The 26,688-nt window shown below is 34.5% G+C and overlaps 1 protein-coding gene and 1 pseudogene across 1 annotated transcript; one reads left to right on the top strand and one right to left on the bottom strand.

Moving 5' to 3' along the window:
* Positions 1-1,438: 1,438 nt before the first annotated feature.
* On the bottom strand, positions 1,439-12,870 carry LOC115976694 (DNA repair protein UVH3). The gene is given in 19 exon segments (XM_031098142.1): positions 1,439-2,254; positions 2,489-3,028; positions 3,267-3,351; positions 3,887-4,023; positions 4,117-4,411; positions 4,627-4,712; positions 5,262-5,456; positions 5,966-7,718; positions 7,927-8,111; positions 9,251-9,304; positions 9,418-9,495; positions 10,217-10,329; positions 10,332-10,357; positions 10,445-10,620; positions 10,864-10,941; positions 11,186-11,309; positions 11,402-11,577; positions 12,421-12,671; positions 12,752-12,870. Coding segments are annotated over 19 exon segments (5,154 nt in total). The 5' UTR covers positions 12,840-12,870; the 3' UTR covers positions 1,439-1,540.
* Positions 12,871-13,224: 354 nt separating this feature from the next.
* On the top strand, positions 13,225-17,938 carry LOC115971246 (annotated as a pseudogene).
* Positions 17,939-26,688: the final 8,750 nt, after the last annotated feature.

Genomic DNA, 26,688 nt, shown 5'->3' with positions numbered 1-26,688 from the left:
TCAACCCGGTAACAGAAAAATCTGAGGTGGCAAACAAAGTGCATAGGTGGCATGTTAGATGCTGATATGGCTAATAAAATAACATCAATAAATACCACGACAACATCCATGTCAGCATTTTAATGACAGGTCAACATTTTAATTAATAAAAAAATAAAAATAATTTTTAAAAAATTTTAAAAAAATTATACTGAAAAAATTCAAAATCAAAAACAAAAAAAGAAAAAACTTTTTCAGAAGAACATTGTTCTTCTTCTTCCCCAGGACATGAACTTCATGTTTCATGTTCTTCTCCAAATCAAACCCATAAACATGACATCACTACTCAAAACCATATATTAATAACAATCTCCCAATCTCTCTCTATACATCACTACTCAAAACCGTGGAAGAGGAGATAGTCGGCGCAGAAAGAGAAGAAGATGAAGAGTCGTCGTCATCGGAGATAACGCAGTTGACCCGAACAACGACATTGTCGACTTAAGGGACGAGAGAGTGGAAGCGGCGCAAAACAACGCAGCACCAACCCAAGGCTTTAACATCGCCAATCCTGTTGAAGATCAAAAGGATGATAGAGTCAGGAAGACGGTTGAAGTGGTCAATGTGGGATTGCGGCTCCGAAAACGTCAGATCTGACATTGTGAAAAAACGTAGGCTTGTTGGTGATCTGAATTCGTTAGTAGAGGAAGTGGGTTTGGTGTAGATCTGGGAAATTATAAGCCATGTGTTTCTGTTTCTGCTTTACTTTCAAATTAGGATAAAGGTTTGTTCAAAGCTTTTTTGTTTTATATATATACATATTTGTTAGAACAGAAATAGAACAAAACTACTTTTTCAATTCGCAGAAATTTGGAGTTTGAAAGATGTGAGCTAGGAATTGGAAATGGCGGTGGAGAATGGGGATTTATTATTAATAAATCCAAGAAATTAGTTGGGTTTGATTTACTAGAGGTTTATGGGTTTGATTTATTGGATTTATTGGGTTTGATTTACTGGATGTTTGTGGGTTTGATTTCTTAGATTTATTGGGTGGTTTATGAATTTGATTTCTTGGATTTATTAGGTTTAATTTATTGGATATTTATGGGTTTGATTTCTTGGCTTTATTGGGTTTGATTTGGGGAAGAACATGAAGCATGAAGTTCATGTCCCGGGGAAGAAGAAGAACAATGTTATTCTGAGAAAGTTTTTTTTTTTTTTTTTTTTGAATTTTTTCAGCTTAATTTAAAAAAAAAATTATTAATTAAAATGCTGACATGGATACTGACGTGGTATTTATTGATGTTTTATTAACCACATCAGCATCTAACATGTCACCTATGCACTCCGTTTGCCACTTCAGATTTTTCTGTTACCAAGTTGACGGCAGGGACCATTTTAAAAACGATTTAAAAAAATCAATGACTAACCTAAGAGAAAAATCAGTTTAAGCACCAAATTGAGAAATGACCCAAAATGTAGGGACCAAAAGTGCATTTTCGTCATAAATAAAAACAAAAGGAGAATAAACTGATCTAAAAACACCCTTAATTTACTGGTTTTAGCTCTTCCTGCGCTTTCTTTTCAAAAAAGGCATAGCACTTAGACCTCCAACAGAGGTGGTCCCAGTATCATTTTTAGCATTATCCTGCAGGGACACATGCTCCTTGGAATTATTATCATTACTTGAGGCATTTAGATGGTCCAGTTTGGACTCGGTATCATATGCGTCTGTCTTCTCACTATCTTGGGCTTCATTTAAGGCACCTTTGGGGCCCAAGTTAAATTGAACTGAACCACAATCAAGATCTGCTTCATCCATTAAACCAGAGCAGTGGGATAGCTCAGCATTTCCTGAGGCAGTAGCCATAGTTGGGTCATGAGCTCCATCTTGGTCATTCTGTGTCTCATCTTCATCCAAGCAAAATCCACCTCCTATTTCGAGGTAGTGTTTGGAAAACTCAGCCTCAAAAGAATCGCCATGTGGGCTCACATCTGGTTGACCAATTTCAAATTTGTCAGTGCAAAACCTGCCACCCGTTTCTACATTGTCTCTATGCAAGTGCTCCTCAAGAGCAGGAGCTCCTGAATCATGTTGTTTCTTTTCGTCATGACCAGCAGCAGCATCTCCACTTACACCCTGGGCCGAAGATAGATCTAATTCTACTGCCTCTTCATCAGAGTATCCTTTATCACTTCGGTCTGATGACTTGTCTGCATCATCAGCTTCCAAGTCATTCACACTGTAATTCACAGGCTTCTGAAATCGCCTTGACTGAAAGATACAAGCAGGACAATATGCAGAAAGATAATTGTTAAAGTTGGCCAAAGGAAGAAAGAAAATAATACAACAAATTATTCTCTTCAATTGCATACATTTCTGAGGTCACAATACAAATTGAATGGTGAAGCACATTGTATATTCGAAAGAAGGCATGGTGGCACTAACTCCTTGATAGTGATATTTCCGCATAATTATTAATGGAGCATAGAAAAGATTGTAACTTACCCTTCTCGCTTCTTCTGGCCCTTCTATCTTGTCCACAAGAACTTCTTGTTCATCACCACTGTCATCCTCGCTGCTTTCACAAGATTCCAAACCAGAACTTCTTTTACCCCTTCCTCGGCCTACTCCCCTGCCTCTCCCTCTTCCTCTGCCTCTTCCTTTCCCATGCAATCTTCTGTTCTGATTTCGCCTGCCTTCTTCCTCCATAGTTGTTTCTAGATTCTCCTCTATAGATGGAACAGACTCCCCACCATTCCTCCTTTTCCTTAACTGCTTGGGTGTAGATTTTTCTGAATATTTCCTCTGATTCTGAACATCACTCTCCTTTATTTTCTTTGAAGGCTTTTCAAAGTTTTTATCCCCAGGTTCAGCAGGGCTTACTCTTCTTTTCTTTCTACTTTTAGAAACCTCTTGCAAGGGATCATCCATCAACTCTGAGGCTTGGTTTCCAGTGATTCCTTTAACAGCTTTCTTAATTCTCTTGCTACGAATTTTTGCAAATCGTTCATTAAAAGTGTAAAATGCTTCCAGCCGTAATTGAGTCTTCACCAAACAAGCAACAAACATTATCAGCATCATTCTTCAAAATAAGAGACAGATGAATGAATCCATAACTGAGAATATGACAGCAACCAAAATGAAGGTCTCTGAGATTATATGCATCAAATAATTTTATTTAGTATTAGGTAATGCTAGATAAGACTGCCTGCGTGAACATGTGAGAGAGACACACAGAACGAGAGAGGAGAGGGTGGGCAGAGAGAGTGCTTGAGCCCCTAACCTCATGTTTAGCGTACTCCTTCAGAACAGGTACTATCAACTCATCTACCTTCTGGCTACCCCAACCAAACTTTTCCCAACACAATCTGTACGCAAAAAAATAAAACCAACAATAACAATAATGATTTGATAATCATCATGCATTTCAAAAACATGTCAAACACACAGAATAATCTATGCCATGATATGGTAAGATGCATACAGAAACCACATACCGGAAGCAGTGGGCATAAGCTTTCACAAAGTTATCTATAAAGATATCATTTCAAACATGCAATCTACAAACTGAACATCAATAAAAAATGCAGTCCAACACAAGAAATTACCCCAAAATGTTAGAGAATGTCTACAATATCAAAAAATTACATGAACTAATATGATAAAAAAAAAAAACTTCTCATTCAAACTAAGACTCTAGTAGTAGATAACTTTAGCAGGAAGACAGTAGACAGACCACCTTCAATTCATGAAACAGAAAGAAGTACACTGTGAACCTAGCTGTAAATCTCTAAAATTATAGACAAGTTCTCACATTTTTCTCCGTATCTAAATATGGAGAATAATCAACATAAAAGCTGGAATTCAAAAAACCTAGAAGTTAAAAGTCAAGAAATAGCTCACTTGCGAAGAACAAAATGATCTGGCTTTCCCCATGTGAAAGGCTCAGTTGACTTGTCCACTTGTGGGGAAGAGTAGGCTGTTATAACTGCTTCACTTGGAAATGAAGAAGGAATGTGCCAGTTCTTGCTCACATTTCTCTGTTTAAGGATAAGAGAGTATAGAATATTAAAAAAAATAGAGAAATTGCAATTCTTCCATAAATAATAAAAGGCAGGGAACTTGACAATTACATGCTTATCCATGAAAATCTGCTTTATGTCTTGCATGTCAATTACAGACTGCTTCTGCTCTTGAGCTTGGGAAATGTTTTGGTCCAATGCAGACACATCATTTATATTGCTTTTTGAGCAATTCAAACCATCACTAACTTTAGGTCCCCTTTTTTTCGAACTTGATCCTGTTTCAGCATCAAACTTCTTAAGGATGGTGGGATCTGGTGACTCAATCCATTCCCGGAATTTATGGAGGCCATCATCCGCAGGAAATGCATTTACAACCTCAATAGCATTGACAATGCCAATCCCACTACATTCAAAATACAGTGAAAACAAATAAACAGTTTTAATTTCTACTATCATAAATGACAATGAGCAATAGCACAAGATACCATAACAAGTAAATTCACCCAAAAAAAAATTCTGCAACAGGGAAAAATCAAAGATATCTGTGGCAAAACCTGACCTAAAGACTAGCATAAGCTCCCAATCACAGAAGAAGTCAAATCTGCTGCAGTTAATTACCTGACACCTTCAGTATAATCACTTCCAAGAAGCAACGCCATCCGAATTAATTTTTCTCTTGTCAGGCCAAGCTCCTTCTCAATGTCCTGACAAATAAAATGCATGAACAATTGATATAAGAAGACTGCACTGCATAATTTAATTATTTAAAAAAAAAATGAAGAATAAAAAAGGAAAAGGGGACCCCAAGTAACTAGATAGAGCACTAGGAAGGGAACAAGAAATAAAGGTCCAAGTTAAAATGAAAGTCTCCACTCTAGTTGAACAAAATAATATTTCAATATGCAACTCACAAAGCCAACAGCAAAAGAATCAGATCAATGAAATTAGCAATGACCAAAAAAGCAGAAGGGTTTTCTTCAACACCAAACCCTCACCCCCCCCACCCCCCCTTAAAAAAAAATTCCATATCAAGAAATCAAAAGTACTTTTTCTAGAAGAACAATGGCAACAAAATTCTTCCAAGATCAGAATTTAGGTAAATAATCTCGTCTAACAAAGCCTGACAAAGAAAACTGAAAACAAAGATAAGATTATATACTCTAGAAAGAATAAAATAAATTCAAAATAAATATATATTTGGGACTTAGAGTTAGAATAGGGAGAATTGACATGAGGCTCCATCAAACACAGACCTTCATGAAGTATGTCTCGACATATTTTCGATCATCAAATATATTCTTGTAAACACTTTTTGCCCCAAACAAAAACACATCAGAGTCATCAGTCACAACACCATCAACAAGGTTTGCAAGTTCCATATAAGCACACTGAGCTTCTGCTTCCATCGGTGCAATTATATAAGGCAATCCAAACATCTGCAGTAGTTCCTGCAGATTCATCAAAATTAAAATGGATTTATCTTTTTCCAAGAAATACTGTAACTCACTGAAAAGAGGTCTTACAGAAAGTAAAAACAAAATTCCTCAAAACCAACCAAATGCAAAATTATTTATTTGACCAAGTAAAACATATATGCATGAGCAAAGGAAAGAATGTACCTTATAACCTTCCAACTCATTCCAGGAAGTTGAATGTTAAAGATGCATCAAGTGCAACAAAATTCACATTTTTTAATTCAACCACATCCAAAAATCAATACACATTATAGAGTGCGCATAATAAGCATATAAAAAAAGTTTAAAAAGCCTTTTATGAGCTGTAGGCAATGAACTTTCTTTTTTACGAGTGGATTTGGCCCTCCCACTATAATTAGTTATTAAGAGATGAGTGAATAATATGTCAGGCACAAAAAAAATATAGAAAATCAAGCCATTCCTACTAACCAGTTAATTGTGAACATATATATTATTCAAGTACTAAAAACTTTGAGCCACACCTGACATTCTGCAAACATCTCGCTGCTGACATTTTCTGCATTACGCTCAAGCTTTCTCTGCTCATCTCCTAGATTCATATATTCTTGATCTAGAATTAGCATTTCCTCCTCCAAATTAGCCTCTGCGACTTCAAACTGCAAATTTTCATTTACCTCAAAGGGATCTTTTCCCTTGTTTTGCTCCCTTTCCTCAGCATGATTGTCATATTTATTTTCTGCAGCCAACTTCTGCGGAAAATCAATGTCATTTGTTAAGTATTTTGTGGATAACTTCTTCAGAGGAAAGGCAGGGTCAGCCTCATCATTAAAATGTATTGGTTCAGCTTCAGTGTCATTTATCTTATCACCAATGCGAATGCTATTGGTATTGGCACCAGATATGGCATCAGCAATATGAGAACTACCCTCTGAACCCCTGTTAGGAAAAGTAGATAAGCTAGCACCTGCACTAAATGTATCCAAAAGTTGTTCTGCAATCACAGGGGCCTCCTTTTCCATAGGGGTCACAGATTCAGCACAAGGCATTTTTCTGTACAAACACCCCTTCTTGCTTTCATCTTGAGTTGATTGTTCAGAACAGGAACCTACATAGGTTTCACATGGCTTATTTATCAGCATTCCGGAGTGATCAGAATTATAAGCCACAGATGAGTTTGACTGACTCCCAGAAGAATTAATGGCTTCTGAGACAGTTATTCCAGCCACATTATCTGGCTTCTCCACTCCATCCACAATTTCACAAAATGATTCTTTTTTTTTAGCTCCATTCTCCTCCAGCAAAAGCTTCTTAACCATATTGTTTTTTTGTTCAAAGAGTCCAATACCTTCATGAACATTTTCTGCGGAAATGTTCTCGTATTGAGGCATATTAAGACTAGTTTCCTTATCCCCTGCATACTCAAGACTCCTCCTTATTGCCTCCTGCATATCAGCCTCTTCTTCCAACCAACCTTTAGAAACTGTTCTTGATTCAGCTTGACAAGAGGAGGTGCTTTTAGGGAAGTCACAAACTCCTTCCTCCCATTCCACCTCACTCTCATCATTAACGTTACCTTCCTCAAGGGAGGGCGTAATTTCCCCTCTAACATCATTAGAAAAATTGTTACCTTTCCCTTCGATGATTCCTTCCTCCCAGTCACAGTCTGAATCAGAATTAGAAGGTTGCTTCCTTGACAGGATGTTGTCAGTAGTGATTCTTACTGGATTTACAGCTGCTAAACAAGCAAATAGATCATCATCACAATCAAGACATTTGTTATCCCCCTCATCCTCAAAGGATATCTCTATGGAAGAATCAATTTTTAACATGGATTCCTCATTTCTCTGATTCAAATCAACAGATTCACTATTTCTGTCATGTGAAGTTTCTAAAGAATGACCTTCACCAGGAAAACTTACTGGGAGACTAATTTCACTTCTATTGAGCATAGTTCGAGTATTTGCAATCTTCTTCAAATTTGCACTCTCATTCTCAATCTCTTTCATCAAATCCAAATTCCTTTGTATATCACGGGTCATACGGATCCCCATGGCTCTTACTCTACTGACACGAAAACGCCCCCTCTCATCCAGAAATGTCTCAATATTGTCATCAGAAACCGTTCTAGATTCATTGAGCCCCTCTACTGAACTAGTCACAGTATCAGATTTACTGGTAGATGCTACATTATTGGTTGAATCTTGAGAAGGGCGCTCCCTCTGTGTATCTTGTTTCTTATCTACATTTCTCTGTGCTTTGGCTGACGTAAGAACTCTGAGACATTTAAGAATGTTGTAGGTGAACAAAAGTCATTAATCTAATGAAAGAAAAATAATCCCCCCACCCCCACCACCCCTCCCGCCAAAGAAAAAAACACAACCTCACTAAATTAAAAAATTAAATGAGTTCCAACTTTTAAGCAGGTACACGCTACAGGTCATGCATAATTAACAAACAAAATATTGAAAAGACAATTACTCACTGTTTATCACCAGTAAATGATGACGAGAAAATAAATTCTCTGTTGGCTTCAGATGCAATCCTAGAAGTCTGTACACCTCCTACTCCCCTCCCTGCAGCAGATTTCTGCACTTCATCTATCTCCCGACGGAAAGAAACAGTTTTAAGATAAGCTTGTATTTGCAGCTCAGAGAACTTTGAAGGATCCTAAATGTGCAAGAAAAGCACCAGTAATAAGATGACATCCAAAAGATTCAAATAAAAGTACAAAAATAAGCAAGGAAACATTTCTTCGATAAGAGATTCCATGAGATTATAGAGAGAGACCTCCAAATAATAACCAAACCTTGGACGCATTTAATATATAACTTATATAGCACATATTACCACTATATAATACATTTACACAACTGATATCCTACTAATGAAGTGAGGAGGATACAATCAAATGAGATAATAATCTGTGCTAAAAGACTTTGGAACCTTACATGTTGCTTTAATTCAAGAATTCTGAAAAATCCAAGTATCACCAAAGTATGCCTTGTGTAAATAAAGAGTTCTAATAATGGAAAAACTGATAATTACATAATTAATTAGACATAAGTATGCATGATATGTTTCCTGAACTAACAATTCTTTTCCCAAATCAATTACACATAAAAAATTTTAAATAACAAAAAAATCAATACAAAAAATAGAACGCTTAACACAATCAAAAACTTCCGCCACTAGAATCTCATTTCCTCTCTAAAGGTGCAAACACTAAATCAACAAACATAGCACAGAAGTCTTAGGTGTATATTATAAATCAACCAAAACCACCCTATGCCTCCTAGAAGCATTACTTCTTTCCACATACACTTTTATCATTCACTTTTTATACAATTTCACCATAAGATAAGCCACAGACACTTCAAATTTAAGCAAGAAATTAGCAAAATAAGCAAGTTTTTTCTTTCCTACTCCATAGTCTTACCTACGAGACCAGGAAATTTTATTAATAGTTATGCATTCTTATTAGTGACACTGCTTCTTTGCATTTAGTTTGCACTACTTTGCTGTAAACTCAGACATGGACCATTGCCATTTAAATGCACTTAAGGGGGATTGGGGGAATATTAAGCAGGGTTTCCCACTTCAGCACTACAGTACTCAAGTATCAGTGCATCCCAGCAATTCCAATCAATCAATTGCAAGCCAAAATGCATTTCTCATCTGAATAACGTTCTGACTGGTTTTAACAGCAGACAACTTCTATTAGTTAGTGGTAGAGTATGCCATATTTGCAACCTGTCATATACTTTAACATGAACCAGATATACATATGAAGGCATTCTAGAACCAACCTTCTTGACTCTCTGATATTTTTGTCTGTTTTCTGCCATCAATCTTTCTCTCATCTACATAGAGGACATCAATAATAAATGTCAAAAAAAAGAGGGATATTGAGGAGGTGAAAGCCAAACTGCCTGTGCTGAGAAGAACTAATTACCAATATATATGAAGCACTTACCTGAACAAGAAGATCAAGTTGCATTGATGGAGGCAAAGAAGCTAAAACAGATGGATCAATTTCACCATTCATTGCAGGCTGCAGAATAATTCAATGCAATAACCAACAATATATAATATAGATCAATAAGTCGGGCAAGAAAACATTTACAAAAAAAACAACAACAAAGCCTTGGTCCCAACATTTTGGGGTCGGCTATGGATCCTCAACAGAGTAGCAAGGGTCGGCCACATGTATTTTTTTTCCTTTATTCTATTCTATCTAAAGTCATATGGGACACTCCAACGATTATATATAATGGATCCATTAAAAATAGAATGAATAAATTTTACGTTAGCCATCAACCTACCCCAATCATCCTCCTTTTCCTGAGATTGGGACCACCTGTGGACAAAATATATGATACTAAGCATAGACACAGGTAGAGTTCAAGTTAAGATTAACACTGAGGCCTAAACCTAAACTCCAAAGAGAGTCTTTATTTCCTAACTATGGGTGTTGAGAAAGCTACCCTGACATAATAGTACAAACCAACCATAATCAGAAGTGTTTGTCTGACAGATATGGTAATAGTGTGACAGTATCTTGTTCCCATACAGCCCATTACTAATGTTTGATTCACACAGAAATCAGACCCATTTCAAGCATATCCAATACCCCCAAAATAAGCTCAAAACCCATATCCACAGAGGCAGGTGATAATCTTATATCTATTCCCCAATAACCATAATACACAGTATGTCATCAACTGTAATAACAAATGGTAATAACCCCAAATGTCCACCAAGCAGAAATTTACCAGCATCATTTCTTCATCTTCATCTTCATCTTCGTCTTCATATTCTTTCCCATCCTCATCCTCAGAAGCAAAAGGAGCACCAGATTCAGATACATTGTTAGCTACATCCCGTTTTCCTCTGCTGCAATAGATGCTGCCAACCTAAATTTACTCATTAGAAACAATCATAAAAAGGTTTTATAAAACCTTAAATTACCCTTGTAAACTACAACCATGTAGGCAGCTTACATTTCATCTAGCTTTTCCTGATTGTCACTCCTCGATACCAGATCATCATTGTTTGGAGTATAAGCAAGCACATCAATTTCATCTGACAAAATCTTCTTACCCTTGGAGTCATCATCCTTCATCTGTCTCTGGTTCTCAACATCCACTGTCAAATTTTTCATCTTCTTTCCCTTGAGCTGTTATACCAAATAACCCCCAAAAAACCCATCCAAAAAAATAAATAAATAGAATCAGACAAAAAGGCTACAAATTAAAACAGAGATGCTGATGGGCTGATAAAAAGGACTCTTTTTCACTATTCTGAATAATATATTGAAACAATGTAGAGCAAGCTATTGGAAGACAACATTAGAAGAAAGGAAAATGCAACATATTTGACCTACCACGAACCCCATAAAAATGTATATAAGGACACCAACCTGAACAAGAAGATCACGTTGCATCGATGGAGGTAAAGCTGCTAACACAGCTGGATCAACTTCACCATGCTCTGGTGGCTGCACAATAAATTCTATGCAATAACCCCCAAAATATTTACGTCATAGGCCAAGAAGAGAACATGTGCATCAATTAGCACTCAGACTTAGAAACCTCACAACACGATGAAAGACAGACTTTCCCAAATACGGGAATCGATTAAGCTATCCTGACCAAGTATAGTGTACAACCATGATCGGCAATATCTATGTAGACTTTAATGACAGTGGGTAATAATTTAGAGCCTACAGAGCATAAACTCACCAGTATCATCACTTCTTCATCACTGCCATCCTCCTCCTCGGAAGGAAGAGCAGCAGCAGCAGAGGATGTCGATGCATTGTTAGCAAACCTCCTACGTTCCTCTGCTTCAATAGATGCTGCCAGCCTAAATAAATCCATTCAAACAGTCAACAAAAATCATAAAAACCACATATTTGAAAGATAGCCTCATACGTATAAATGGTGTGTGCAGCTTACATTTCATCTAGCTTCTCCTGATTGAGACTCCCAGAAACACTATCATTCCTTTCTGACTGACTGCCCTCCATGTTGATTTGATCTGACAAAATTGTCTCACCCTTGGGATCATTCTTCTGCTTCTGCTTCTGCTTCTCAATATCCTTTGCTAGTTCTTTCAGCTTCATTGCCTTGAGCTGTAAACAAGAACCAAGAAATCAACATTAAAAACTCAAACCTATACCCTCTGTTTAATCCAATGATCTTCTAGAAATGATGTTCTCAGGCACAGACCTTTTCTTCTTCTTTTTTTTCATTTAAGAAAAACCTTATGCAATAAAAATTAGAATCTAAGATTAAATCCAATCTCATATCCCGAATTATCCCACCAATCCAACGAAGACTGAAAAACGAAATCCTCCTAAAATACTCTACATTGTTCATAATTACATCCATTACTAAAACCATAGAGTCCTAGCAAAAACACTGAAGCACGTAAATTGTCCATCACTAAACACTAAGCTGACTTCTCTACAACCAAAACCAAATACATAGAATAACAAAAAACATTCAAATGAGGCTCACAAGTCAAAACAAAACCCAGTCACAGAGAGAATTCCACGAATAAAAAAGCAACATTTCAAATTCCACATAATGTCCATCGCAAAACGCAAAAAGTCGCCTTTTTTTTTCTAAATCCAAAACCTATCAAATCAAATTACAAACGAGGCTCACAACAACAAGCCCTAATCCCAAAATTTTGAAATCAGCTATAAATCCTCAACAGATTAGTTAGGGTTGCCGACATGTATTCTTTTCCTCCACCCTATTCAAGCCATACACTCAAATGAGGCTCACAACAAAATTCAAAAATACGCGCAAATTCTTATCCTCCATTCTATTTCATCTGAAGTCATACACTCGAACGAGTCTCACAACAAAATTCAAAAAATACGCGAACCATCCGATCAAAACTAAGAGACTTCAGCAGGAAAGTTGAACTAATCAAGTAAAAAACTAAGTGGCGATGAAAAGCTGACCTGATTGAGGAGCAACTTCTCGGCGGTCTTTCGGACCTTAGCGACGGCTTTATCGCGGAGCCTGCGGCGGGCGATGACGGTGCGGCGCTTGAGAGCGGGGGTGGCGCCGTCGAAGACGAAAACAGGCTTGGTTCTGAGGAACAAAAGCTTGCAAATTCGGCGAAAGAACCCTAACAAATGTGCGTTCCGAACCATCTCGCCTTTCTCGTCTCGCATCGCCTTCATGAATTGTACCATCCATATGCTCGCATCTGCAATTTCTCAAAAACGTTAATTTTGATTCATTAATTAAATAATTAATTGAGGAGTTTAGGGTTAGGGTTAGGGGTACCGATGGCGAGCTTTTTTCCGGCGAGGGTTTCGACGGACACGCGGCGACCCACGGGGGCTAGTAGTTCCCAGAGACCGTGCACTCCCATGTGGTTTTTTTTTTTTTGGGATTTTCAGTTAGGACATTACCGCCAAGACTTTTTAATCAATTGTCAAAGACCAAAGGGAAAGTAGACTGACGATATTACAAACGACGTCGTTGAAATGTGCATGTAAAGTTGGTACTAGGATTTAAGACTGTGTCGTCAAGTATAGGAGGTTATTGGCTTGCGCAAATCGTGACTGAAGAAGCAAGTAAATGACGAAATAATAACATATTTTGTTGTCAATTAAGCAAATTATATACTAGACTAGATTAGAGACACTAATCATGATACGCAAATATGTTATACTTGTTTTCATTTTGATCATTTCCATTCCAAAATTTTTATTTTTGTCTCATATTATTTATTTATGTTGATAATTTGGTAGTATATGGCATTATATGGTAATGTGACGGTAATTCTTTAGCACTTAACAAGTAAATTACAAGCAAAATTTGGACTAACGGATTGACATATTTTAAAAAACAATATTTATTTAATTCTTAATAAATCAAAATATTAATAGAAATGGATGGCATGTTCAATATAAAAATAGAATAAAACATTAAGGGTACGTTTGGTACACTGAATGAGTATTACAACAAGAATTGTAATCTTTATTACTAGTAATAAAGTATGTTATAATGTAATAACTAAACCTATTCATTAGTTTGGTTGTGAGTTATAATCTTAGAATGAAACTTAATATTTATTTTAGGAAATATCTTACTCATACAATTATATCTCCTTAAAAATTGTTATTTGTAAATTTAAGAGAGATATGTGTTAATTTTTATAATTTTTTATTTTTATAATTGTTAGATGTATATGGGAAGTTAGTTTATTTGGAAATATATTAAGTTTTAAAATTATTGCACTTACTAAGGAATAGCTAATACAACATTTTAAAGAGGAATAGTTATTCCTCATTTTGAAGAATAACTATTCATAAGGAATTACTATTCTTTGTAATAAAAACATAACCAAACTAAAGAATAACTAAACCATAGGAATAACTATTACATTACAGCGCCTATTACAGTCTACCAAACATGTCCTAAAGGATAAAATGAAAATTTTGAATGGTAAACGACTAAAACGAAAACAACACAAACCTTTTGGAATAAAAATGTAATCTTTTTTTTCACCTTTCTAAGGTTTACTTGGGGAAGAAGGGAGGTTGTTAAGTGTAAATAAAGGCTTTGACCACCATAATTAAAGCCTAAAGTAAATAGATGGATGGTACTGGACCATAAGAGCATTGTGTTTACTTTTGAGTTTCGATTAAAAAATGCAAAATAGGAACTGTGATATATATATAAAAGGACATCTTAGTATGGTCTATGCATGGAAGAATTATCTTAAGGAGCAGTTGTATATAATCAAGTAATCTTCCTAAAGTAGTGGTGGATTAAGTCCAAGAAAAAAGAAGTAATGGTGGATTGGGGTTTGGGAAATGTTATCTATCAACTCAACACAGTAGTCAACCACGAGGAAACAAACCTTTGTTTGTTGAATTTGGCTATCCCAACATGACTCCCTCGCCTTGCTATTCGTTTGTTGCATTATTTAAAAGACATTATAAGCCATTCTTAGAAAAGATTTTGAGAGAGAGAAACACTCATTTTGTGTGATTAGGGTTTGTGTAACCAAGTTTTCTTAATTCCACCATATTAAAAAGTTTCAAGTGAATCTGAGTATGTAAGTTGTTGAAAAAGTTAAAGCCATAACACCACCATAGACTTAATTATTGTTGTGAAGCAAACCTTCAAGAAGCTCTTGAAGTTGCTCGAAGATTCTAGTCATGACCATGGGTGTGCCATTTGTTATGGCAATTCATATGATTGAAGAGTCTAGACATTCTGGTGCATGAAAGGTTTTCTTTGTAAGCTATATACAAGTTGTAGAGTCTAGGTAAAGGTTTTACTTGGTGAATTTGCTTTTTTGGAAAGTTCCCATCCCAATGGTTTTTACTTTGAGACAAGTAGTTCCATTAGTTTTTCATACAACTGGGTCTACAAACCCCTGACACCAACTTACAAAGAATAATTTAGTGGTTAATACACTTTTATATTGCAATATTTAAGGTCATGCTTGATAAGTAATTCGTGGATTATTTGCTTGCCATTAGTGGGGGCTGAAATGCTTGTAAAGACAAGGATGAATGTGATGTTTGATAAGTAATTCACGGATTATTTACTTGAGATTCGTGGGGGATAAAAAGTGTGTAAACACAAGGACAAGATTCACTTTTAGAAATGAAACTAGATAGGGATATGCTGGTTTCAATATAAGCTAATCTTTGTCAAAAGCTTTGAATTTCTTAAACTCAATCTGCCCTAAAACCAAAACTGTCAAGTCATTGTGATGGCCTTCTTTATCATTATGTATGATAGTTTTGACTTGAAAGGTATAAGAGCTTAATGATTGTTTTAATCTATATGCTCTATGTGTAAACAGTTAATTGGAGATAAATTACACATGTATAATATTGGTTTTGTACATTAAATAAGATCAAACAAAACTATTGGATCGTAGTAACTTAATGAAGCTAGTAGCTGTTAGGCCTGAGCTTTTTTGAAATGGTCACCTCCACGAACAATGTCTATTGACTAGGAGAGCATCAAACTAGCTACACAGGACAAATCATTGTTAGTATAATGTTTCAAGAATGACAATCCATTTTGAAAAAAAGTAATGCAAATGTCACTTTTTAACAGTTTGTAGTTGTTGGCTATCCTGGCTCCATATATTTAATTGTGGTTCAATTCAAATGGCCTATCCTTTAACCATTTAGTGCCAACCATAAACAATGCACATATAGAATTTTCATTGTAGAATCAACCAATTGGCTCCATAACTAATTCCAGCAACACAGCAAGTACTTGACATTGGAATTTCCTCCTAGTTCCACAATATCCCAAATATTCAAAAATTGTCCCATATTAATAACTCCAAGTTTTCCCAACAAGGCCATTCTCTAGACCTGTTTGCATCAAATCTCATATCACAACACAAAAATGAACCAAGTTTCCATTCGGGTGATCTTCATTTCCTTTTTTTTACTCCTCCACATGTCATATTCTGTAGAGGAAGAGGTTAAGACCTCACTTATAAGCTTCCTTACAAAACTCACTAACAATAATGCCCAACTTGGTGTCAATTTAGGTTGGAACTCATCCTTAGATCCCTACAAGAACCATTGGCGTGGTGTTACCTGTGATCAAAAAAATACATCCGTGACAAAACTAGTTCTTTTTGGCTTAAATCTTAATGGAACTCTTGATGCCACTTCTCTTTGTGGCACACAAGCCCTTGCTGCATCTATTGTTGCTCTTTTTCTTAATGGCAACAATATTGGTGGAGGAATCTCAACTGAAATTGCAAAATGCAAGCAATTCACTCACTTATACTTAAGTGGTAACCAATTTTCTAGAAGCCTTCCTAATTCGTTCGCCATGTTAGGGAATCTGAAAAGACTTGATATTTCACGCAATAAGTTCTTTGGTGACTTGCCAAAGTTATCCAGAATTTCAGGTCTCACTATGTTCCTTGCTCAAGACAACCAACTAAGTGGGTAGATACCCAAGTTTGATTTCTCCAATATTGATCAATTCAATGTCTCCAACAACAACTTCATGGCCCAATTCCAGATGTAGGAGGCCGTTTCTCCAATAGCAGCTTCTCAGGCAATCCTGAATTATGTGGAAAACCATTGTCAAAAGAATGTCCATTTCTCCCATTAAATGATGACAACAATTCAAAGAGTAAGTCAAAAGATCAGACTCTTATGTACACAGGCTATGTTGTGTTGGCCTTTGCTTGTCTCGTGTTAATCATTTTCAAGCTGTGCAAATTGAAAAAGAGAAAAGAGAGGGTTAAGGAACTTGAGGTAATAAACAAGGTAGCAGTAGTTGATGATAGTGTTAGCAAGCTTGCCCCTACATCAATTGAGTACAAATCAAGTGTGAGCAGGTCAGAAAATATTGGTAATTCAAGTGAAAGTGCATTGGTTTTAAACTCAATGGTAGTCCTTGAAAGCCCTGTGTTGAATGGGCTAAAATTTGAGGACTTACTCAGTGCTCCAGCTGAGTTGCTTGGAAGAGGAAAGCATGGGACCCTCTATAAGGTCATGTTTGGGAATGGGATGACCTTGGTTGTCAAAAGGATTAAGGACTGGGAAATTTCAAACAATGAGTTTGAGCAAAGAATGAAACAAATTGACCAAGTGAAGCATCGAAATATACTACTTGCTCTTGCCTTTTATTGTTCCAAATATAGGCTTTTGGTCTTTGAATATCAGCAGAATGGAAGTCTATTCATGCTTCTTCGTGGTAAATATAAAAATTGCAATATTATTGTATCTTTAATGTTAAACCGCATGATTAATGGAATACGTTACTTTTATGTAGGAAAACTTTTATGAACAATCATTTCTTATATTAGCTTAATTGTAACGCCCTTATAATACCTTAAAGTGCTCCTTTAATTTTTATCTTGAAGGCTTTTGAGGTACTATATGTTACATTTCAGGAAACAACCAAATGGGAGAAGCATTTGACTGGGCAAGCAGACTTGGTGTTGCAGCCAACATTGCTGACACATTAGCCTTCATGCATTAGGACCTAAAAGAATATGGAATTGTTCTTGGTAACTTGAAATCTTCCAACATCTTGATGAATAAGAACATGGAGCCTTGCATAAGTGAATATGGTCTTATGACTGTGGATAGTGATCAATATGGCTCATCTCTGGCCAATGTTATTGAGACCAGTGCATCTAAAGACTTCAATGGAAACATTTATGGATTTGGTGTTATTCTTCTAGAGCTACTTAGTGGAAAAATAGAGCAGAACAATGGAGTTGACTTAGCAGATTGGGTTCACTCAATTCTTCAAGAGGAGTAGACTATTGAAGTTTTTGACAAGTCCCTAATTTTAGAAGGTGCAAGTGAAGAGAGGATGGTAAACTTGCTACAAGTGGCTATAAAATGTGTTTAGTGCTTATTGGAGGGAAGGCCAAGCATTAACCAAGTTTTTGTCATAATCAACACAATAAAAGAGGAAGAAGAGAGATCTATAACTTTTGAAGCATCACTAGGGTAATACTTTTCCTTATCAAATTTGGATCAAACAGAAGACTAATGTTTTTTTTCATGCCTAGATTTCAATGTAGTAACAAGTGTAAAAGTAACAGATCTTTGTATGCAACATATTCGCACTCTTCAATCAATAACTTGACAATATTGCTTGCTTTTTTTCTCATATATTAATAATTGTGTTATAAAACCTATTTGATCATATCCCAACAAACCAGGAAATAAAGTTTGTAGATGCTACATAATGGAACATATTTCTCGAAATTTGCATTTTTATCGAAATCTTAGGTTGGTCTATGACTATGATAAGTCACCATAACTTGGCTAGTAAATATTTCCATGTTTCTATAAGCAATCAAAAAATTAAGTAATCAGCTAAATAATACATTAAGCATCCTTTCAATAACAATTTATGTAGAGGTGGGATTTTTTCAATACATTGTTACTTAACTTTGACTAAGTTTTCTTACTTATTAAATATTTAACTTGAAAAAACTCAAGTCACTATTGTTCTCAATAAACATTTAAGCTGAGCAACCAATGTGTTAATAACTCAAATGACACTTTTTCCTCTCATAAAACTAGCTAAATGGAGTTGCATGTCTAACTTGCCAATAAAAACATAAAGAAGAAAAAAGAAAAAAAAAAAAAAAAAAAAAAAAGACAGGGCATCTTTTGGGTAGGATAAGACTACAGGTGGACAGCCGGCTTATGTTTTTACTTCGGTGGGAAAAGGACCACAAGTATATTAGCAACATTTTTTACTTGCAAACTCTATGAACAAATTTCTTTCTTTGATAGCTATATTATTACTATTGTCACTATATATATTAATTATTACTATTGTCTTGCTTAGGCTATGCCAACATTAATGATTGGATTGGATATAGATTTGGCCGGACAATGATTGCATTTACTAGCATTTTGCCATTTTTCTGTAATGTGAAGAGTGATTGAATTTTTTTTCTTTTTTACATCAAGTCGGTAATGAGGATTCAAACTCAAGTTTTCACATGGGAAGAATTAAAAAATGCTATTAAATCATAAGGCCAACTTTAACTAATCTATTAATGATCCATAATAGGTTTCAAAATTTTGGAACTAAGACTTTTTTGTTGTTGTTGTTGTTGTAGCCTTAAATCAAAAAGGGCTCTTGACATCCAAAAAGAAAAGGAAGGTTGATATAATTAAATAGATTTGTAGATGTGAAATTTCGATTGGTAACAGTTAGATAATGTCAATGGAGTGAGCAAAACTCATGACTAATTTTATGTCATGTATAGTATTAGTATATCTCAAAGAGAGAAATAAGAGTTTAGTTCTTAACATATGATATTAGTTGAGACTGCAGCATTGACTAATTTATATGGTTTAGTTTTGGCTTTGAACTTTGCCTTGGTTCAAGCTTCGCAACATCAGACACTTTTACGTGTAAGCGACAACTACGTTGAAACCAGGGCTACATGAAAGATTTAGCTCAGATTGTATACTTAACAATAATTTTCAAATTTGACCCATTGCAATTAGATTTATTTGCTGAACATTTTAATAATAATAAAAATTTGGTTGATGATTATAGATAGGGCTGTCCAGACCCGACTGGAGCCCGACAACCTGGCCAAACCTCGCGATGCCGACCCGATTCTGGCCTGAATCGAAGGTCTAGTTGGTCGGTGGTGGGTTCCCGTTCTCAAAAACCGACACCAGCGGGTCGAGTGGCGGGTTTGCATCTCCAAAACCCGAGCAACCCGAACTCGACCTGAGCTACAAAAATATCCAGCCAAATCCTGCAAAAACAAGCCAGATCCAACGAGATCTCGACCAGATCCGCCTAGAGCTGGTGGGATTTAGCTAGATTCGGCCAAATCCCAGTAATTTCTAGCCAAAAAAAATGCAGATTTCATAAAAAAAAAAAAAAAAATCCAGTTTCCGGCAAGATTTTTCTAGTTTCCGGCGAGATTTTCCAGTGTTCGGTAATATTTTCCAGATTCTGGCGACTCATTTTTTTCAGATTTTGATGCCTTTTAATTTCGGCAACCGACCTGGCCCGACCGACGCTAACCATCACCCGAAATCGAACTGACCGATTTTTCCGGTGGTCGGTTTCGGGTTCCTTCGCCCTTTCACCCAACGCCGGCGGGTCGAGTCCGGGTTGGATCTAAAACCGACCCATGGACAGCCCTAATTGTAGAGGCAAATTCATGTGCTGACTTTTGTATTTTATAAAATAAAATAAAAACTGTGTATGATTACTTTTTGACTAAGAGGGGAAGACTAGACAGAGAATTTTTGTATACAAGGTGAGGGTGTCCACCCATTTTGTACAATCTGTTGAGTGGGATCTTTTTGGGGTTACCAAACCCAAAATTTGTGATTTCAATAATCCCTCTCCTTTGTACTAACATATTTTAAACTTTCCCTTTTGATAATAATAATAATAATAATAATAATAAGTCTATTGACACTAAAATTTTAATCCACTACTTTGAATTGTTATTAGGTCATAATTGGTGTAAAAGTGGTGTGTGAGTCCATGGAAAAATGATGTACATCATTGACAACTTGCCAACTTACGCCTCAATTATTTTTTATAAAGAAAGTTGTGAAATGTTTTGTGTCTTTAATATTGCTAAATGATATGGATAACTTGAACATGATAGGCTGCATCATTAGGTTTAGTTAGTCAAAACTTTTATCAGCTATTCTACTTGGCCTACTCATAATATCCAACTCAACGAGAAGATGTCTACTTAACCAATGCAAAACATCTGGTGATCAACCGAGGGCACGATCTCCCACATGCTAGACCATAAATAATATTTGAATCAAACACCAACATTTAATAATGTACATTTATCATGACAATGAGATTTTAAATAATTTCACACAAATAACCATCAGAAACAACAGAAAATTCTTAGGTACTCTCTAAGTATAGATAAATAATGCTCCCTCTTCTTACATTCATAGTAAACCTCATTATAAATTTAATGAGTGAACCCTACCATAAATGTGAGAGGAGTGAGTATCATTTTTATTTTTTGGAAGTATCTAAGAATTACTCGGAAACAACTTGAGCATTAGCATCAAGTTCCTATTTTAGGTTAAGACCACAGTTTTTAATTAAGGAGAAATGTCCAAAAATACTCTCATATCATATTCCCTTTTGTTTCCCATTTTAGGAATAATGCCACAGCGCTTCCCTTTATTTAGGAAAGTATTATCCAATCTCCAAACTAGTATTTTATTTTTATTTTCTTGATAATTGAAATATAACAAAAAAGGTGGTATTTTGCAAAAAGAAGAAATAATATTTAAATAAAATTAAAAAAAAACACACACACACACATATATATATATATATATATATATATATATTAGACCCAAAAGCAAAACGGAGAGGAGATAGATGTTGAAAACGAATTAAACTCAAGCCATATATTACAATGAACTGAACAAAGACAATATGGGCTACAGAATTTGTCTATCTAGATACACAACATATATGGCAAAAATGGCCCATTAGCATTAATTTTTGAAATATTTAGCAACCGAGCACTGTTTCGGAAATAATTAGGGAAATACCACTTTTTCCGAAAACGCCGCTATAGGGCCTGAAAACGTCACTATAGGGCTTAAAAAAAGCCACTATAGGGCCCCTTGAACCTGTTATGGGGACTTATAAAAAAAATTTTGCAGGAAAACGCCGCTATAGGGCCCAAAAACGTCACTATAGGGCTTAAAAACGCCACTATAGGGCCCCTTGAAACTGTTATGGGACTTACAAAAAAATTTTGCAGAAAAACGCCGCTATAGGGCCCAAAAACGTCACTATAGGGCTTAAAAACGCCACTATAGGGCCCCTTGAACCTATTATGGGACTTATAAAATTTTTTTTCAGGAAAACGCCGCTATAGGCCCGAAAAAGTGGTAGATTGCTATATAGTTCGGAAACAGTGTTTCTGGGCAAATTATTTCCAAAATTGATGGTAATGGGCCATTTTTGCCCAACATATATTCCACATTCACCGAGGGCCCAACATTTAATTGGGCTTTGCACAGGGACTGTTTTCAGGTTTCGGAGGGCTCTATCTAACAAATTACAACTTGAATTAATCTTAATTTTTTTTTTCTCTCCTTGTACACATAATATTTTTACAACACTTTTAACAATAAATCATAAATAGTAGATTATTATAGGTTATTATTGTTGAGGTAAAAAAGTAATTTCAGTAGTAAGTTCAAATTAGAACAAATAATAACTAACTACCTATGATTTGTTGTAAAAGTGTTATAATGTTGTGGTCGTAGTACTTCTCATTTTATTAATCAAAAATTTTAATTATGAATAAATTTTACTTAATTGACCCACCTCAAATTTTTTTTTTTTTAAATTGCTCCAACAGTCATTTAAAATATTAATGTCTATTGTTTCCTTTAATATTCAATTTTCTTGCCATATAAAACTCATTAGCTTTAAGGGAATTTAATTAATATGGTTCTAAAAATACTTTTTAAGAAAAATATGTTTCTAAAAATATACAAGTAAATCTCTTTAGTAAATACAAATTTTCTTTTCCAAAAACAAACTCTTTTTCCTTTTTTATTAGAAGAAAAGATACTATGATTTTTAAGACTAAAATTTTAGGATATTTCCTGTCTTTTCATCTATAAACAAAAGAAAAGTTTTGTCCCATCCAAAAACAGGAAAAAAGTTTTACACTTAGCATTGTTATTATATATTTTTATATTTTACATTTTTAAGGTTAAGACAAATAAAAGTGGTATTAATTCAAAATTAATAATTTATTTCTATACATTTTATGTTTTCTAAAAACTATTATCTAATGTGCAATCTTGAGTTTATTTAACATAAAAACCTTGATTTAAACTGCTTAAGGAATATTAAGTGTTTATGAATATATAAATATATATATATATATATTTATATATAAGTGTGATTAATGTAATTTAAATGATAATTATACAATGGTAATATAATTTAAAGGATAATTACATAATGACATAAGGATATATAAAATACTTGTCTTGAATTATATAAAATTCACTTAATAAAATTTTCTTATGAACGAGAAAATTACATATATATATAATAAATCATGTTAAAAACATGTTTTAATATGATGTTGTGAATGCCTTTCATAATGGATTTCCCCTTCTTTCTTCTCACGTACGTCCATTCATGCAAAGTAGGGCATGGATTCATTTCTGCCAATTGCTGCAAGAGAATCGCCTTGGGGGCAAGGTCTAAAATTTTAGGGCATCTGGGTAGGATGTCTGATCAAGTACTCTCTTGTATATGAAAAGAAGAAGGAAAAAACAAAATGACACAAAATTGGTGGTGTAGTGACTGATATGATACCCCATACAAAGAAGTGGTTATATATTTGTCAATCAAATAATGATTAAAACAAAAACTAGAATGAAGAACCTTTTTGGTTCGATTTGAAAGGACAGCTGCACACACACTTGTATATAATTGTATTCACCAAATGTTGGATGTCCACTCAAGATGAGAAGTCAACGTTTTGAATCCACACAAAGATTTGTAGCATATCAAATCGTAATTCTGGTCCATGAATTAATCATATTCATACCTGTTAAAAATAGTAGAAACCTTATATACTTCTACTACTGCTTTTAGTTTTTTTGTTACTAAATTATGTAACTAACAGATTTTACGTAGTAGTATGAATGTATAATCCCTGTTTATTAGTAATTGCATACTATATAGTAACAAAAATTATGAATTCAACTCAGTGGGGTCGGCTGAGTGGTTGGACACTCGGTCTCAAAGTAACTGTCTTGGGTTTGATTAGGAACTCCTTAGTTTAAGTCTGGGCACCAGTATTTTGAAAAAACTCCCTGGACCAGCGATTTACCCCGTTATGGACTCACCCGTCACAAGTAGTGATTAGTTTATGGTTGAAAGTTGTGAGGAAATACCGTGGAAATCCAAAAAAAAAATTATGAATTCTAACAGCAAAATTTAGGGCCCGTGAGCCAGTGACACCAAATTTGTCAAAGTTCTAGGTGAGATCGATAATCGGTCAATGAAACTTGAAAACTTTTTTAGTAACCGTGTACCCATAGGCCATAGCAAAGACATACTTTAAAAAGACAAACCTGCATGTCTCTCTCTCTTTCTTTTTTGGTGAAACTGCATGTCTCTCTTTCACATGTTGGTCCAGCTGATTGTTTGAAATGGACATCAATGTTTAGACTTTAAAGGAGATGAGTATAGTTAACAAAGTAAGCTTTTTATATACATATATATATACACACACACACACACGAAGCTAATATACATTGAAAAAACCTGTTGATTTTTTTTTGCTTCCATATTTAAAGGTATAATACATATCTTAATTTAAACGTTCTCTTAAAATAATTAAACAAAAATGATTCAATTTGATTGAATTGTAATTCTTTTATCAATAATATTATAGTATCTTATTATGCCTAGTTTTATTATTATAATTGGCACAATAATGATCTATTTTTTTTTTCAATTCCATCTCTTATTTTTTTTTTATTAAAAATTATATATATATATATATATTGTATTCTTGAATTTTTAACCACTCATTATTTTTCTATAATTTTGATGATTAGACCTTAATTATCGAAATGTATGTTGAAATTAAACATGCATGTGGCATACACACACACGTAGCATGGTCTTCAATTAAAAATGTTCACATAATTTTAAATTAGAATAAAATTGGAAAATAAATAATATAGATATTTGTATTATTTTGCTTTAAAGTATGGCGAAAAATTATAGACTCAATAATTTAATTCGCTTATCCATTACTAAATTAGTTGGATTGGACAATATCTTACAAAAATATATTGAAATACATAAATATTCTATTCAATTAGAAATCGCAAAAAGAAGGGGAAAAATAACTTATATAGTCTTTCTTTTAGCATCAATATTTCATTTAAATCAATGATGTACACAAACAGATTCCAATTTATGAGTTTTCATTTCCATTTTTATGCTAAATTTTAATACATTTTTTAAAAGCCATAAACATACCCATTTTATGAATAATGATTCTATATAGAATATGTAGAACAACCCAATAGGGTTCTTAAAATTCTAACCATTTATAGCTAAATGAATGGTTTAGATTTTACTAAAATTTCTTCTTCTTTTTAAATGGATCTAGCTCAAAGAGTGGTAGGGCATGGATGTGACTACCATTAGTTGTGCTTATTATAGCTTATGGAAGCCAACGGTTTCTAGTTCGTTTAACTAGAATCATTACACTCTCCATGACACTCACTACATGCCTATATATTGCCTTGTAATCGATGAAAGTTAGAAATCAAACTAGTAATAAAATCACCACTCTTATTTAGTGTTCACCAGCCTACCTTGATAATGACCCATGCACAATTGCACATACAGATATTAGTTAAGATGGAAGGTTGTTTTATGACAAATGGTACTCATCACAAATCATCATCATCAAAATGGAAATCATGATAACAAATTTAAATGATGAGGAAGAGAAACACATCTGCACTTTGTGGAGAGTGAACTATGAAATTAGTTCTCATTATCTTACCTAACAGCCTGTCCCTCTTCCTTCTTAACCATCTTTCTTAAACATCCAACTACTATGTAATTGTCATCCAAAGACTTTTTTCCTAATTGCCTTTAGACTCAAGACAAAGAAGCATTCACATGTTCATCCTTTAAAGTCACACCCAAATAACCCACAAATACAAGTAATATTTTAAACTAAGTCTAAGGCACTCTATGAATGGTGACAGGGTTTCATTTGAAAGCATCCAAAACTGCACTACTTACATGAAGAAAAAAAAAAAAAAAAAACTAATTGCACAAGACAAAACAAAACAAAAGATAGATGAAAACTAGTTAGAATTTTCCTCATTGGTCTTCTACATAATTGGAGATTTTATATTATCCCACTTTTTTTTTTTTGGGTTTCTATATTGTACTGACAAAAGAAAAGTTTGAGAATGCAAAGTAGAGGACTAATTGCATTTACTTAAACCAACTGTAACTATCAAATCATAGATAAAAATACAAATACAAATAAAAAAAAGAGTGTTCAAAGATTTGAGTACCATGCCTCAAATATTAACAAAAGGGCACATTGCACCTCCGTAAGTATAAAACAATTGCGATATCCCCTTTTGTTTAAAACAAAAGTAGTGCCTTCTTATTCATAGTGAGGAATCTATTCATTTGTTAATATTTTTCATCAAATTAATGAAGAGCTCAATTTTTCTTATAGAAATAAATGTGTTAAAATTCACACGTCAATAATTAATACTCTTCAATAACAAACACATCATATGTATACAATGATGACCTTAACACCCTCTAATAATTAACAAATACATCACCAACACAATAATAGTTTATCAAAATTTTCCAGCTCTTAATGTTATTAACGTATAGGTCTAGACCCATTTAAAAAAAGAAAAGAATTTTCGGTCAGTTTGATTAAAAATGCTAACAGAGAATGTAGAAGTGCTAATTACAAAGGATAGGAGAGACATATTATTATGTTCTAAACTAAAGGTGTGTCATTTCGGAAAAGTCCAATTTTGTTTCTTCTTTAACAAAATAAGTCAATAGTCATACTAGTTCACAATGCTCCAAGACATTTTTCATAATAATGTTGAGTTTATGTACATGATTTTCGTCACTTGAACATGTTCTAAACCTCACATAATCAAAGTTCAACCACA

Source organism: Quercus lobata, chromosome 2, assembly GCF_001633185.2.
Source record: "Quercus lobata isolate SW786 chromosome 2, ValleyOak3.0 Primary Assembly, whole genome shotgun sequence".
Lineage (NCBI taxonomy): Eukaryota > Viridiplantae > Streptophyta > Magnoliopsida > Fagales > Fagaceae > Quercus > Quercus lobata.
Note: the sequence above shows the minus strand (reverse complement) of the source record. Positions and strands in the feature narration are given on the sequence as shown.